This window comes from Syngnathus scovelli, chromosome 12 (assembly GCF_024217435.2).
Source record: "Syngnathus scovelli strain Florida chromosome 12, RoL_Ssco_1.2, whole genome shotgun sequence".
Taxonomy (NCBI): domain Eukaryota; kingdom Metazoa; phylum Chordata; class Actinopteri; order Syngnathiformes; family Syngnathidae; genus Syngnathus; species Syngnathus scovelli.
In genome coordinates, this window is record NC_090858.1 from 7355077 (window position 1) to 7372412 (window position 17336).

General features: G+C 38.9%; 1 protein-coding gene across 4 annotated transcripts; it reads right to left on the minus strand.

Moving 5' to 3' along the window:
* Nucleotides 1–921: 921 nt before the first annotated feature.
* mlip (muscular LMNA-interacting protein) lies at nt 922–16264 on the minus strand. 4 transcript variants are annotated; one of them, XM_049737096.2, is made up of 12 exons: nt 16102–16238; nt 11564–11634; nt 8688–8814; nt 6940–8387; nt 5532–5603; nt 5225–5299; nt 5076–5159; nt 4953–4997; nt 3972–4010; nt 3689–3751; nt 3445–3576; nt 922–1967 (listed from the first exon to the last, which is right to left on the minus strand). In XM_049737096.2, the coding sequence occupies exons 3-12, from the start codon at nt 8773–8775 to the stop codon at nt 1764–1766; spliced, it is 2250 nt and encodes a 749-aa protein (XP_049593053.1). In that variant the 5' UTR covers nt 8776–8814; nt 11564–11634; nt 16102–16238; the 3' UTR covers nt 922–1763. The 4 variants fall into 4 exon arrangements, 3 of the variants coding, with proteins under 3 accessions (XP_049593053.1, XP_049593052.1, XP_049593054.1); XM_049737095.1 differs by lacking the exon at nt 11564–11634 and having other exon boundaries at nt 16102–16264; XM_049737097.1 differs by lacking the exons at nt 5532–5603; nt 11564–11634 and having other exon boundaries at nt 16102–16264.
* Nucleotides 16265–17336: the final 1072 nt, after the last annotated feature.

A 17336-nucleotide genomic window follows, 5' to 3' on the forward strand; every position in this document is an offset into this window, starting at 1 on the left:
TTTTTTTAGAATAAGAGATAATATAATAATAATTTTGTGGGTTTGTGGAAGTAAATAGCCCGTTGAATTAAGAGCAAAAACATGTCAGACAAAGATCATGCAATATAAAAGCATACAATTAAACTAATGAACAAAATCGAACAGTTTTACTTAATTTTTAAACATATTCATATTGTTGGATGCATGGGTGGTCCCTGTAAGCGGTTCTGTAATGTATTCTTAGCAGTGAATGAGGATTCATTGTAAAATTAATTTGATCCAAAACGGTAGGACTTGAGCTACTCTTTATTCTGTATCAATCATTATGGTATTTATTTTAAACAATATTTGATTAAGGTGTATGTTATCAAAAAAATGTTATTTCAAATCTACTTCCACCTAAAGCATCTTAAATAGATCGTGTCTTTTTGAGGAGATAAGTCAGGATATTCAATTTGGGAAAATTGAAATGTTCAAACGATATTTTATCAGACGTTTCAATCGATGCAATGCAGAATATAATGACAAGATCAAGTTGGGAAGAATTGGAAAAAGAGGAGCAGGAGCTCAGTGAGCACAATTGTCTTCTTTGATACCAAAGTAAATTGTGCAACAACTGAGAGAATGTTAATTAAAATACATATTTGTATGCTAGCAACAACAATCCAGAGTGGATGTGAAACCACATCACCATGTGAGTGTTGAAGGTCCAGTGCAGGAGCCACTTCCATCATTCCCGGTCTCATGTTATGTGCAATGGATTTTCTTTGCTTTAATTAGCAACAGGAAAATATACACTTGATTCTCCTGTGCAGCAACTGAGAAATGTCTTTTAAAGTTCTAGTTTTACACCTGTGTTATGAATAATTTCTTTTAATAAAGCCAGCATTAAAGTCTTGTTTACATGCTGTAGGATCTGAAAATCAAACATTAGCAATATAGTGCAATGCAAATGCAGTCTTTATTGTTATCATATATTAGCCAAATTGCGATTTAAAAAAAGTTCACCTACAACACAATTTTTTTGCATTTAAAGTAATTCCAGCTTTACTGTTTAATTTTCTTTTCTAATTAAAACCATACTGTCTTCAGGGTAATTTTGGTTGTTTACAATATAGGAAGATTGCCTGATTGACATCACTTGTGAAATGAATTAGTAGATTGTTAAATTGTCAAACTAAATTACTAAGTGGCTTCCTACGCGTGGAGAAAATACGTTAGCATACATTATAACAATTTAATGCTCGAGCTGCCCATTTTGATTTAATACACGTCAAGTCAAGCCGTGTAACTGGATTGCATATTGGACTGCAGCTGAGAAGTTCTTCCACACTTTCCTGAACCACAGTTGTCTTTATCATTTCAAGAGCCACATTAACAACAAAAATGAAAGCTTTTTGTTAGAAGGGACACTCTAGTCAGGCAGCAAGGCAAGAAAATAATTACCTATTGACTACTGGTGATGGGTGGAAAAAAAGTCAATATGTAAACGACTTAAAAAAAACTCCACATTGGACTTGGACTATTGAAGACATTTCACCATTTCTGCGTTGTGCACATGGAAATTAAGTGATTTCCAACTCATTCTTTGCCTTTGCCCCTTGGCCCTGACATACCACTGGCACAATATCAAGGAATTTAATGTAACTGCTTTTCACAACTCCTCTTTAAAAAATCATTTATGAATGCAGCACAGGTTTGGCTAGAATGAGGCTTCTTGGCTGAAAACGAGGAAAGTATTTTCTTGTCTTCTCTTCCAATTCACGTCATTAATGTTTCATAACTTAAATGTGAGTTCCATAAGCTTCCGAACGGAGAGGGGCGGAAGCATCGCCCTCAAAATGACCGAGCTGTCCGTCGGGCTCAATGATCTGCAATTCACACACGGTGAATGGACTTGTTTCAGATGTCCTTTCCTTTTGCAGTACTTGATGTTTTCTACTTGTGTGACCATTTCCCCTCATATCTTCAAGGCCCACGCTTTCCTCCTGAAATAGAAAAGGACACAAATGCTGTGCAATTATGTTCATTGGTTCAATTATCGGTGAATAACTCAACAATCAGATAATGGTCTCTGGAGTCTTTAAATGAAGTTGCTTCCTATTTGGATTTGACATTTAAAGTAGTTTGTCTCACTGTTAAGTTAGCTGAAATTATTTTCTTGTCTGATTGTTTTCTGCCAGGATAGAATATTAAACCAATTCTTTATCTCCACAATTTGTGCAAAAGCATAAGCGCAGTGTGAGAGGTTGTAATTTGTTAGTTTGCAGAATGATGCAAAAATGACTGAAGTGTTATTTCGAATGACCAAATACTGTTAAATTTGCCACATTTTAGTAAGTCTGTTTTGTTAGAAATTGATAGCTGTAATGTTTCAGAGCAGGAGAAACTGGTCGATCACAAAGTTGAGTTTGCATTTAGAATAATTTCCGCCAATTACAACACATTGCGTCATTTATTGCATCACTCATAGGTTTTAAGTTGTTGTTTTTCAACTAATCTAAATAGCATGGTTTGCAGTGGTGTGTTGATGTAGTTGCACAAATTTGTATACCATCCATCCGTTTTCTGTACCGCTTGTTTATTTCCTGAAAAGTCCTTTTTTTGAAGACGCAAGGATTCCGCTTGATGTAGACGATAAGTAATTCAAATCACATCTTCTTTACGTTATGTAAAAGACCTTTGAGCTGTACCACCCAAGTGTCGGATTTGAAACTAAATGACAGACCGGCATAGAAGGCCATATGTTCTGTTGAAAGACGAAAATAGCAGTAAAATGTCTATCTGCTCTTTGACAGTCAATAGCTGCCACGCAAGCATTCATTGAAAAGTCTTTCTTTCTTAGAGGATCCGGTCGATTTATTTATCCCCCAAAAAATGCTGCACTACAATCGTGAGTACAAAGTTAGGTGTTTGAGTTTTCATATTTAATTTTGAGTTTAATTAATTGACACTCATCTTGACTGCAAATTTTTGTTTTGGAACTGCGTCGTCAGCAATGAGTGAATATTCTATGGTCTATAAAGCAAATTTTTACTCACTTGGAGAGTCAAATACAGATTTGAAAAAGCCTATGTAAAAACAAAACAACACAACCATACACTGTTTTGTGGGCTGTTTTTATACACAGGTAAAATTTGGCTTCAAATCTGTAAAGTAGGTCATAAGTAATTCTTTAGACAGGCATTGAGGTGCTAGGCTACAGTCTCCATGACCTTTAACAGGACAAGTGTTTATAGAAAATGTTTGGAAGACACAGGCAATTGGATTAGGGATTAATTTCTAGACTGCGAGCTGCTACGTTTTCCCATGCTTTGAAGATTTAGTTGTGATGTAGTTCATTTCGTAGTCTATACTTGACTCCGTGTGAGTACAATTTATTTTTGGCTGTCCCATAGTATGTACTTTTGTCCAATAGTTATTTTGACTTGGCACAATGAAGAAAAAACAATCGTTTGTATCTACCTTGCATGGATTGGGGTTCCCTTTTAAGCCGCTATAGACATCTGTTTCTCTGAAGGGACAGTGTCGATATCCTCCATCTTCCTTTGACAATCTTGGAATGGTCATCATGGGTCGAACAATCCCAGACTTTGTCTGAGTGATTTAGCAGACATAATAAGAGACGTGAGCTTCTTTCCGAATTAATTCTTATGCAATTACATTTCCAAATAAGGAATACAATTGAGAAAACATTGAATGCCTTTACCTTTTTAGAGTCCATTAGTCTTTTTTCAACACTTCCAGATGGGTGCATGCTGCTTAAAGACGCCTGATGACAACGTGAAAGAAAAATTATCTACGTAGGGGCGTATAAAACTGTGGCAGGGTTTTTTTTTTTTTTTCCTCATCCTGGATTTTCCACCTCTAGTAATGTGTCCTTTCTTAGCATATGCTACACTCCTTTACAGTATGTTGTTGTACAGTAGATGATAATTAAAATTTTAAATGAAGGTTGAAAACTGAAGGTTGAAATCTGCAGTTGCACTTACATATTTGGTTTCACGTCCCAAGGATTTGGCAGATTTGTTCTGGAAACACAACAAAGACAAAACAAATTGATTAGTACACCACAGACAGGTCGTCATCCATAAGAAAGAAAGAAAGAAAGAAAGAAAGAAAGAAAGAAAGAAAGAAAGAAAGAAAGAAAGAAAGAAAGAAAGAAAGAAAGAAAGAAAGATTGTAATCTATGAGCAACAGATTATTTGATTGGATTTAGAAGAATTTTTGTGCCTCTTTCGCAAGTTGTCATTTCTCAGTTGAAAGACGGCAGACTGATCTTAGTACATGCACGAACGATAGTACATGCACATATTCCAAGTGCACCCACTTGATAGATAACAAGGTTTCTTCCTTTTGATCAATAATGAACATATGGCTTCAATCATCATCCTGATGATTACTCACTTCAAATTCACTTTTATGTTATTATTTCATTAGGGAACATTTCTTCAATCAAATTACTTTTCCGCTTTATCCTGTTTTCACTTGAGAATTTCAGCTGTAACTATTTTATTCAGTGTTTTGCCCAGAGCTTTCAAATGTGGTTACTTACACAAGTTTAAATAGCAATAAATATAAATAAATATCTTTGGGAATCAACTTTGTCCAATCAGTCAAACTAAGTTTACAAGAGTCAGCCAACACTGCTATCTTGACAAGCTGCTACTGTCTTTCTGAAGCCATAGTCGACAATTTGCTCTTCGCACCTGCAGTGATTTTACATTTCAGATAAAGCGTCTTGCTTTACCGATATCCGTTGCATTTTGCTTCTGGCATGATGAAATGAAAATGTTCATCCTATCTCCTGAAACGATGCTGATAAATCTGATGCTGACGATCTGTATTCTGATGTGAAATCAGTTTACTGTCAAGATTATAATCTCACCACAACGGATCAATAATGATGAGCGCTGATGCTTATTATCGGTAAAAGGCATTAGAGAGAATGGGAAAAGGGGAACTCACTGTACCCGTAAACTGCCGTCTGTCACCAACACCTTGGTCGCTGTTTTGTTCTAAAACGGAGCAAAATTAACATCTGTAATTAACAAAGTAGCACCGTGAGAGTTACTAAATGATTGTGCTGCACCCACTTGTGGATTGGAATCTGCCAATATTTCATCAATGGTCGCATACAATTCCTCCGACTGCTGCCGGAGCTGAGCAGGTGAGCACATCTGATGAACAAACAAAGACAGACTTGAGGTTTCAAAAAAATGTTCAGTGATCGATGCACAAATACCTCGGCATGAGTGTCTTCATGAGACTGATCTCCTCTTTTCAAGATGTTCTCACTCTGCACCTGTTCATCTATTATCTGTGAATATGAAGCACAGTGGATGCCAACAGACTGTAATCATCTGTAAGTGATTATCCTTAGACCCCCCACACACACCATTCCTGCACAATTTGCATATATACAATCTGCATTTACGTAATAGTTATCTCCTTGTGCCTTGGATGTATAAGTATTGTACAGCGCTAAAACATCAGATGATCAGTAATAGCGTAATGATGTGCTGTGATATAATTGCAGGAGGTGAAAGTACCTGCTGATCCAAGAGTAGGGTGTTTGTAGGGATTGCAGCAAGTGATTTGTAGCTTGACTTAATCTTGTAAGGCTTCAGCATGCAGAGTGGGAAGAACACGCATGAATAAGAATTAATTCACAGTTCAACTGAATGATCATATAGGACAGTCATCATCTTTATCTGTCATTGCTCCAGGATACACTCAACCTTTCAGTCATTTGGACGGACCCCAACGACTCGAGTGTGACTTATGCTCAATAAATATTCAATTGGCTGCCATCACCTGGGAGTGCTGGTGAAAATGACAAGCCGAGGACAGAGAATTGGCTCTTAATGGATGTCCAACATAGAGTGGATCATGTAAAAAGTCCACACATCTCTGTTCAAATGTCAGATTTTGTGATGGGAAAAAGCAGGTCCTCTTTATTTGCTATTAATGTGAATGTAACAGGGGAGAAAAATCTTTTCAGCAGTGGAAATAAATAAACATAAGATTGTGTTTGTGCACAAGTGTGTGCGCACTCTCTTATTGTTGGGGATGTGGCTGTGTTTGGTCACAGCAAAACAGAAGGAGCTGCAGGGTTTTCTGTGTGTGTGTGTGCATGCGTGCATGTGTGTGTGTGTGTGTGTGTGTGTGTGCGAGTGTGTGTGTGTGTGTGTGTGTGTGTTGACAACAATTCCCTGCATTCTTCACATATAAGAACCAAAGCGACTAAACAGAACCTTACAAATATAACAAAAAAAAACACTTGAAATGTTCTAAAAGCAAGTGAGAAATGCATTATTGTCCAAGGTTGAATACAACATTGCTCAAGAATAACGAAGAAACACAATGTCGCACGGTCGTAGCAGTATCAGGCTTTAAAAGAAATTGTAACCACACATGCTGATTCTAAAAAAATAATGCCACCCTTCACACTTTTAGTTTGAAAACTTGTGGGCATGCGAAGCCCTTTGAGACAGAGACATTTTTGTGCTATATAAATAAATTTGACTTGACATTTTTGACTTGACTTGTCATGAATGTCACATCTATGAAACATGACTCAAAACATGGCGGAAAAATATGAAAAAAAATCATCTCAGCATACAGTTTTCTCGTGTCTTCAAAGGGAATTGTTATTATTCACAATTAATATTTCTCTGAGCCAAGTCAAGTCAAGTCAAGTTTATTTGTATAGCCCTAAATCACAAACAGTCTCAAAGGGCTTCACATAGCCAAAATTGGCAATTATTCTCAAAGAGAGAGCGACATATCTTTGTAAAAATTGAATTTTGTCTGGTCCATGTCGACTATTCAGCCGTGGCCAATGTTTTGACTGGTGAGTGCATGTCTGTATATATCATTCGAGTGAAAGCCGAAACTAAGAACAGCATGTATCCTTGAGCGTGTTCAAGGAGTGCACGTGGCAAACAGAGTGGCTACCTTTCTTTTTTTACCCTCCTTGTCACTGCAGTCTGATATTCCACTCCCCGGCCTCGGGGAGGGCGTGGAGCGCAGAGAGAAGGAAGGGGACGGTGTGAGGTCTCGAAATAGCGTGGCGGGAGAGGGCGTAGGCGTGGGAGAGCCGATGGGCGAGGGCGACCCGGAAAAGGAGACGGGCGTGTAGCGAGACAGCGTCAGGCTGGGTGCTTTGGGGAGAGAGGGAAGAGCTGGTGATGTGGTACCGCTGGCTGAGAGGGAATGTGATGGAGAAGACAAGGGGGAGCAGGGGGAAGGGGATCGCAGTCGCTCAGAGAGCACACGAAGCTTTGACAGGGAAGAATTTGACCGCCGACTTTTCTCCACCGGTTGCTGCACAAGTGTGGGATGAATGCACTCTCCTGTACTGCTGAGGTACATGTGAGCAAAACTGGGCTTTTGCTCAGGACGCTTGAACACATAAGAGTGCTGCAGTGATATTTCTTTGTAGCTCGGTGGAACATTTTTGAGTTTTGAGCACAACCTCAGTGGTGGGTCTCTGGACAGCACGCTGCTTTCTAACCGCGGCGGTGAAATAACCTCCTCCCACTTTGGCACGCTTCTTGGGCGAATCTCCCCTGAGCACCTTTTAACTGGAGTGCGAGGCCTGCTGTGCTCATTAGGCAACTCAGTTGGGTGGCTTGGAACAGACCTAATAGGCTCCCTGTGTGCAAAGGTTTGACTATCTAAGGATGTAGATGATGAGAACGGAGAGGAAAGCGCCAGGGGAATGGAGGCCACACTGGAAGCCGCTGAACATGCTTTGCAGAAAGTGAGGGTCACCGGGTTAACAGGCCAGCATGGGGTGTAGGGCCTCTGGAGGGAAGCAGACAGAACAGGGAGACGGCCTTTCCTCAAGATGGCTGTCAGGAGGGAGAGTCTGGTGAGAGGAGGCCGGTGCCGAAAAGAAGGGGACTGCGGACAGATTGAAGAAGCCAGGCTGTCGCAGGAAGAGAAACAGGATTGAGCGAGGTGAACCAGACTGGAGCCCGGGGCAAGAGCGTGCTTTCTGATCTGAACCACAGCAGGGGAGAAGACGCCAGAGCGCACCGACGACCAGGGGGAAACAGTGCGGCTGAGGGAAGTAGGAGAACCAAGAGAAGAAAGCGGCATGGCGGGCCAGCACTTGTCTCTGTCCCAGCTTTCTGACAGGATGGACTCTCTGGATGAAGCCAGCGTGGGGGACACGTGCGCCGAGCATGTGGCACTCATCGTGGAAGGCTTCTCGGGAGAGAAAACTGAGCTAACCTCAACACGTCCAGAGGAATTGTGACCCCACTGCTGGGAAAGGCTCTGGTGTTTATTCGCAGTTGTCTCCATGGAGGCAGTGCCACTGTGTTTGAGTGTATTTTCAGACTGGCCACCCAGTGACGTGGAGGCTTGGGAGCAGATCACTTGGGCCAGTGGAGACTGCAGTAGAATAAAAAGTGGATTGACACTTTCTTAATGAGGGCTGAGAACACATTTTTACATACAATTTGGTCAAAGTCGGTTCAAGCATTAACTTGGTTTACATTTCAAGACTAAAGGTAGGACTATGACATGTTTAGACTTCATCCAGCCATTTATCCGAACACATTTACATTTTGTGTCATAAACTGTCAAAAGTTTGGACTTGAATCTTATATTAAAGCTGTACAAGTTTTGAATTATTATATACAGCATGTTCTTTATAACACAGTCTTGTACTGAGGGAGCTCTCTTACCTTACGTATTTATCTTTGTTTCAATTCCCTCTCCGCTCTCCAGTGATTCTTTGATAAAGATTATCTCTGCTGTTAAAATCTTGCCATCCGACATTGTCTCGCCGCTTGTCTTCTCATAGGAACCAGTTAAGTTCTGACAGGAGAAATGCAAAGAGAAACTGAGAGGGTGAAATATGAGAAAAGCCTGAGTTGAACTTCAGCGAGTCCACGAGCTTGGGGGGGGGCGGGTGCTCTCTGTCAAGGCACCACATGTCCCACACATATAATTCACATGTACTCAAATATGTCATGCTGATGCGGGGCAAGGACGTCCCCCGCGGGTGCATGAATTAGCAATGTGTCTAAGTCAATTTGAAGTATTTTGTAATCAACAGAAGCATTTTTATCTCTTAATTGTATGCAATCAAAATGATCTCTTTACTCTGTTGTACTTGAATCACTTGTTGGGCAATTCATAATCCAAACGCATAAACAGCATCCATACAGAAAGGGAGAGAAGTCAGAGTGAAGGAGACAGCAAAGTGATCTCTAAGTTTGGTTGGTAGAAGCCCACGCACTTCCCAGTCACCGAGTTTAAATGAAACATTTGTTTGCAAAAGTTGTCAAGTAAACACAGACAGCACACAGTTTATTATTGGGCGTCAAGAATTTTTATGACTGTCTGTAAAAGGTTAAAGTTCATTCATTTTGATCTGCCGGAGGAAATTGCAAATTTGTTTTAAATTCCATTTGTCAACATTAGAAAACAAAAATACCAGGCAGCGGTGGAGTCCTCCCTCCTAGTTTAGTAAAAGGTCAATCTTACAAACACTTTGATTTTGAACATTTATTACTGTGGTGACAAAGCGCTTTCATACCATTTCATATTTAAGATTCATTTGCATGTCCTGTTTTTAAGAGGAAAAGTGGCAGTGGTGTTACTATCCCTTTCAACATTAACATTCAATAACATTTGAAAATTATAAACAAACTTGCAAAAAATTGCATTTGAAAAAGTACCTTCGAGAATATTTTAATGCTATTTTAAACAGGATTAAAGTGCAACATTTTCTCTAATATGGCTCGGGGGGGATTATATAACAACACAAGTGCCAAATAATTATGTTTATGCCCCAGGGAATTAATCTTTTTCCAAGACATTTCTTTTATTTTTTTTTGGCCTACATTGCTGGTTGCTTCAACCATTAATCTTTTCTGACATAGACGACAACATTCACGCTAAGTGGGCTTCTATATATATATATGTATAATGACACCAAAATGACAACCCTGCATTTAATCGATCAATGACGGCACTGTCTTTTTATAGATACACAACAGTTGAGGCGGGCGATGTGACATTTTTATCCTGGGAAAATAATCCACGGATGAAGTAGCTTTTAATAAATGATATCTTGACAGACTGCGTGTCAAAAGCAAAGCCATTTCAAACCCCCCAAAAACATCTACAGTATTTAGCGTTATCATAATGTAAACTAAATGAAACAAGAATCACAAGAAATTGCAAAAATATTCACACAGGTGCTGTGTATTATATATCATCATTATTATTATTATTATTATTGTTGTTGTTGTTGTTGTTGTTGTTGTTATTATTATGTGTTTACTTATATTATACATCGTGCTCTCATAGTAATTACATTGTGTATCTTTGATGACGGACATAAAATGTAATGTATGAACAGTTGTCCCCATGCATTATTTTATATGTTTTTCTTTTAAATGGTTTGATTTTAGCACGACAATATAGTGGTCCCAAAGGTTTTGGGAGATTTTTCCCCACCAGGGACCCAGATTTTTTGCAGAATGGCAACCATTCAGTCCTCACAGTGGGATAGCGGGGAACGAAATTTCGGTTTCTTTGTGTGTCTTTGGCATGTGAAGAAATTGACAATAAAGCTGACTTTGACTTTGACTTTGACTTTTACATATATTACGCATCGAGCATAATTCAATGGAAATTTAAAAGGCCACATTTGCATTTTTTTAAAGATCACTCAGCATCTTTGGCATTTCATCATCGTGCGTATTAATTAGCTGTTGACTCCTTCTCATATAGCCAATTTGCAATCCTTCCTCTGGCAGTGAAAAGTACTAACTAGGTAGCCACCTGTTTCATTGATGTGTCAGGTTTACATAACCCCATCAAATCATTTCTGCTCACTTTACAAATGTCCAAAATCAGAGTGGCGACGGGTTTGAATTTATGTTATTTGGCGTGATTTGAGATGCTAAAAACAGTCATGAAGTGCGGTCTCAAAGCAGAGCATTTCTGTAATGTTGTAGACTGCTTCTATTCATTTATGTTCACGAGTGTTTTGATTTAGTTTGTTCAATAACTGTTTATCCTGTTCGGCCCATGACCAATGGTGTACTTAGTTTTGCCCCCTGTGGGTTTGATTTTGATACCCAGGTAGTCTCAGCATGGGGTGCTGAGCAGCGAGCGAGTGATGTCAACCCCCCCACTGAGATGATCTTTGAAGTCATATATGCAGCCAGTAAACTGGTGTTGGACATTAGAGGCAATCAGTTTACCAGAACCCCCATTCGCTATGTTATTTGGTGTTCTACTCACTCCTAATAGCACATTTAACTCTTGCAGACCTAGCAAGACAAACAGGGTCAGTATCACCTGCAAATTATTTGTTTGGCCATTTCCAAAGATGATGATTGTGGAGTTCGTGTGTTCCCAGTGTGAAACACCTCCAATAGTCCAAAAGAGCTGTTGAGGGAATTTTATATGAAAGCTCTAATTGACAGGCAGTCAGTACAGGTGCTGTATCCCGCTTTTCACTTGTTGCGCATGTTTTTAACTGAAAATAGATAAGAGCATTCATATGCCGTCTTTGAAAGTTTCTATACTGGTTTGACGGTTGAGGTACCTTTAGGTATGGAGCAGCATTTCCATGCCAGGAACTTGTGGGTCCCTTGAGGCAATGTTATATGTTTGATCCTGTAGATGATAGGGAGCCAGTGAAGAGGATAAAAGATGGAATACAGTATATTCATACCTCCTCATTGTCTTTAGGACTCGGGCAATGTTTTTGAATGTACTGAAGTCAAGGAAGAGACTTGCTAAAGAAGCAACTTGCAAAAATTAAGCCCATAGGAGAGACAAAAACATGAACCGATTTCAGGGCGGGGGAGAGTGGGACTAAGTTTTATAATACACCTTAGCTCTTGAATTTAAATCTAAATGTAGCAATTGCACTATGAGATGTGTTGATTTCAATGTAAAATGTTAAGGAATTGTCTGGGTAACTCAATGTCAATCAATGAGCGATATTATTGGGGAAAATATGTCATTATCAAATGCACAAATTTAAAAAACATGGAGACGGTCTTTCTGCTCAGTGTCAGTGTCACTCGAGGGGCATTCATGTGCGTACCCCTCCAAATGAGTCACTGTGCCTCCCTACCCTACACCCTGCAGTGCCACCCTCTTGATTATACCCTTTTAATCTGTGATGATCTCTTTAGTTCAAGAACTACCAGTGAAATGAAAAATAGAATCAAAACCAAATTGAAATACGATAAGGCACATTGCAGTGTCTCTAGTGATTTCTGAGACTGTCTGAAATGGATGATCATCAAACAGGAAGGAGTTGTTTGATCCAAATTTCTTCCTGGAGTGCTTAAGATTAGGGTTCACATTGATGAACAAGTGCTACTTGCATATTTAAAGATGAAGCACTGAGATGTTCTGCAAGGATTACAGAGGATAACAGTCATTTTTAAAAGGCAGTCAATATCATTCAATCCTTACATAATTATGGAGGAAAGTGCACTGCATTAATATGAATAACAATAAAAATTCTGAATCTGTGTCTTGTTAAGGTTAACAATAATGTGGTATGTGGGGAGCATACTGTATATAAGGAACTATATACTGTGCAGAAATTACATTGCTTGCCATTTTTAATTGTGGGTACATGTCGAGAATGGGTGGTTAATTTATAGTCTTCCAAGGTTATTTTGGATGTAATTGCAGCTATTATGCATACAATGTAAGCGTGCTATTCATTGCATGTTACTAAACTATCTGGCCTTAATAATGTAACGCTTGGGCACATATAGAGATGAAGAAACAGCCACACCCACATGTACACTTTCACTAAGCAGTAATGGACTCCACGCTGCCCCAACACAATCAGCGACTGTAATGTAACTTAATAATATTTAATAGAATTTAGTAAGGATGCTTTGTAATTTTTCATTCAGGCACGCACTCAAAATCAGTCCCTAACCAAATGAACCGTTAATGAAATTGTGTCTTTTCATTATAATTAACCTTTAAACACAATTGTTTCTGTTACAATATGATTAATATACCGTATTGGATTTGCATGTTGATGTAGAAGACAGTAAAACACAGTCACCTGACCTATAAGCTTTCAGCGCACTATTTAAAGCACAAACATTCACGTTAAATATTTTAGGTGAGATCCTTGTTAGTAAATTAGCCAGATTACACAAAGCAAAATATTTATATTAAAATGACATTTTGTGGAGGGATTGCACAATATGCCAAGAAAAAAACCACAATTTGCAACAAAAACACATATTCCTGCCTTGATCATTAAATACAACATGTTGCTAGTTTATAAGTAACCTAAACTAATAGCAGGCAGATTAGCCCTATAACTAGGGTCACCATAGGGTACTGGAAATTTTAGATAATTCTAAGGATCCCTGTCTGACAGAATATATTACTGGTATTAGGTATTCTTATATGGCATTGAAGGTATGATTGCCCGAAGGTTTTTTTTTTTTTTTTTACACAGGTCTGAACCCCTGGTGGCAGCCCTGCTCCCAGCACATGTAATTTATTCTAGTCAGACAAAGTGATCAACAGGAGCCTCAAAAAGAGACGTGCTGTGTTTTAAAAATGAATTGTTTCAAATGTGTCCTTTTTTCATGTGGTTAAGTGTTTCCATGATAGAGAGCACAACCCTTGACACTGCAAATCAATTCTTTTAAAAATATAATTAATAATTTACTACTTTTTTTGAAAGCTTCTGATGGATATTCAAAAGCTAACTAACTTGGAGCTAAGGGAATCAACACAACAAAGCTGGTCAAAAGCTGCAGAAGTAAAGCCAATAACGTGTCTGTGCCTGAGCGTTATATAATGACAGTGATGCGAGTGTCAATCCTGTGAAGCGGAAAACTGGCAACACCATCCTTTTTATTGTAGAATGCTTGCCACATACTGTTGCTTCAGGTATTGTAATATTATATGTCAAGAGAGGCAACCTTCTCAAAGTCAAAGTCCAAACATGAAAGTTTCAAAACATCACACATAGCTTTTGAATGTGTGCAGGTTTGATCTGACAAACATTATAATACAGTATGTGTTTCAATTCTGTTTCAACCGGCAAGCCATCTCCGGGGAGTTTGTGCTCTGCCATCAAATGACTAAAATAAAAAATAAAAAAAACATCATCACAGTACCTTTTAACTTAAAATTGTGCAGCAATCTGCAGCAAACACATCCGCTCAAAAACAACAACCTTTGATTATATCGGACAAGGTGCTTTAACTTCAAATGGTTATGTCAAAGACGAAACAGAACATCATGAATGAAATCCCAAAAGGTTGTTGTTGCAAAAGTCTAATTGGTGCATATTTATTTTTAGCTCCGTTATGTGCGGTTTTAAATACATATATTTAAATACAGCGGTGAATGACATCCACTGTTTTCTCCACAACCCACATTACCCCTCAAGGGCAGAAAAATTAAACAAGTCCTCCAGAGCATGTTTAATTGGCTGCAGATGAGGATCAACAAATAATAGAACACCATCATAAAAACATGTTTATAATGTCCTCAGTAGTCAAAGCAAAGAAAGTTGATACAACAAAAACTAAAAAGTATTTCCTACTTGTCCAGCAGAGCTCTCTTGAACATTTGATAGTGCCGAGTGTGGCATAGGTCATGCCGCCCCCATAGATGCCGGATCTCCCGTGCTATGTGTCACCTCACCGGGTGTGCGCCAGAAGACCCTCAGCTATTTTTTTGTGGCATGTCAGGCCTCCTCCAAAGACTAAATACACAACACTTCCATCATTTCCTTAAGCAGACCGCACTCTATGAGACACTCTGAAATAGTCACCTACTGGAAAGTGAAAGCAGTAGTGCCAAATAAATAACAATAGTAATAATAACCTGTAAATATTGTTGGCATTTTAATCCAAAGAATTGTGCATATGGGCTTTCATGCCAAACAAACATTTTAAATATAAGCAAAACCTACTAAAATTTGATGGATTATTCGCACAAGATTTTTTTTTTGGGGGGGGGAGAAATGTATCACACTAATTAAAAATATTTCTAGTGACAATATAAGGTGAAAATGAGGTTGCAATATTACAAGAAAAAAAATCTTTTTTAAGAATACCTTCGGAATATTAAGAAAAAATTTTAGTATTAAATTTCTTATTATTAATTAGCCGTTTCCGGAGCAACTGTGACCTCGTTTTTCATATTCCAAACAACGCAATAATAATCAGAATACCTTGTTTTTAGACTGCATATGACATATATTGTAAAAAAAAAATGTGCATTGATTTCCACTTGAATACTATAACATCTCTGTGACTCATGTTCATTTTAGGCTTCTCCCTTGAGCACAATTCTCTCTGTAAACAATAAATTGTCAGATCCCCACGTCAGCTCCTGCTGTGGTTTGTGTTGTGCATGTAACAGCATAAACTGTCGGGTGTGTCTCAGGAAAGCTTTTAATTACAGGCTGAGACAACCCGTCCCTCTAGCGTAGATAGGAAGTGCAAATATAGCAGAGCTCCATCTGCTCCGATAACACTGCAGCTCGAGTACAGACCAAATAACATGCTACACAACAACAATCTGCGTAATAAATTCTGAAACACAAACTTCAACAATTTAGTGCATATGTGATGGTATCAAGCACCACTGCTCTGATAAGAAGGTAGTCGTGTCCACCAATATTCCACATACTGCTTGTCCTCAGGAGGGTCATGAGTAAGCAGTAGTCAATCTTAGCTGACTGAAATTGAGAGTGCGGGTTGCACCGTGGTTCCCAGCCAATCACACGGCACATACAGATGAACAATCATTCACGCCTGAGGACCATTTAGAATTTAAAATTAATCCAATGCATGATTTGGGAATGTGGGGACAAGGCAGATTACATATAGAATCCACTAGAAAACGTTGATTGTAAAAAAAATAAAATAGGACATATCGTCGAGAGGGTGATGGCTAATGTTTCTGCGATTCGGGGCCGGCTTATCTAAATTGCTTTCTTTTCCTATGGGGAAAGAGAATGCCACAGCTGGGGAGGTATCTGAGAATACTGATGAATGCTTCCCAAGTTCTTCTCAGCTGGTGCACGTTTTGAATTGTGAATTATTGATACTCCCATGCAAAGCCTCCTACCTTATTAGAGCTCCTCATCTCTACTTCAGATAGCGCTCTAAGCCAAAGGGTCTGTTTGTTGTCAGGCCTCACGTATCAAGAGAGCAGCTCTCTTGCCTGTTTGATGACAGCAGCATGACCACTTCTAGACTTCGCCGCTTGGAGTTTGATGTGGGCCGTGCCGCCGTGCCTACTTCCTTTTATAGACTCTTAATAGACACAAATAGCTGGCGGACAGCAGGCGAGGCTTTACTGCACCGCCAACAATGTTCACCCTGAAGGCTGCAAACAACATAGTGTGATTGAAAGAATTCACTCTCTGTTCTAGTGTACTTTGTAGTTCCTTCAATGATAATTGTACTATATCTCCATGAATTATTTATTATGAAATTAGATAAGAAAATCTGATGCATGAAGAAACTTTTTTTTTTACTGTGGTTAGTCAAATACCCCCCCTAATGTGATGCAATTTGGAATTCAACGGAAAAATATACTCCTCGGGTCAACTTCAAACTAGTATGTCAGAAAATAATTCACCCTGAAATTGCCCCTCCATTCAGTAGGGAGGGACAAAAGAAGAAAAGTGTGCTGAAAATGGTCAAACCAAGATGCTGACAGGAATTAGTCTGGCTTATCATTATGACCAATTAATTTGATCAATTCCAAGAAAGCCAGACAGGCAATTCATACCACATTCATTCCAGGACCACTTACAAAGAGAGTTATTTTAATATGGCTTTGTTCAATGTGATTATATTCTAGCTTAGCTTTATGTCGTGAGAGTTTGGTAGATAAGAATATTAATTGAAGCATTGCCTATTGGAAAATGTCTTTACTTCTGATTCAAAGAACTTGGAAGTCAACCAAAATGGATGGCGTTCATCATTGGAGGGTCCACAGCAGTGTCGAGCGAACATTTTTCTCTTGTTGTGGACAGTGACAAATTGCACATTGTGATCACGCCACTGCCTGGGTATAATTTTCTTTTCTCATTATTATGTTTGAAAGACATCTTTTTGTTAGTTCTGCCTGATGCACTGACAGCTCAGAAAGCAGTGTGACATCTGAAAAAAAAATATCATCTTAAGTGCCCAACACGGACATGACAATGAATGCATTATTGAAACTGTCTTGTCACTGTCTTCTAGTGCAGTTGTTGTATGTGTTTTTGTGCTCTTGTTTTCAAATGATTCATTATTATTAGCCGATGGGAGACATCTGTGATGCCATGTGAAAACATATTCATTTGTTTGCTT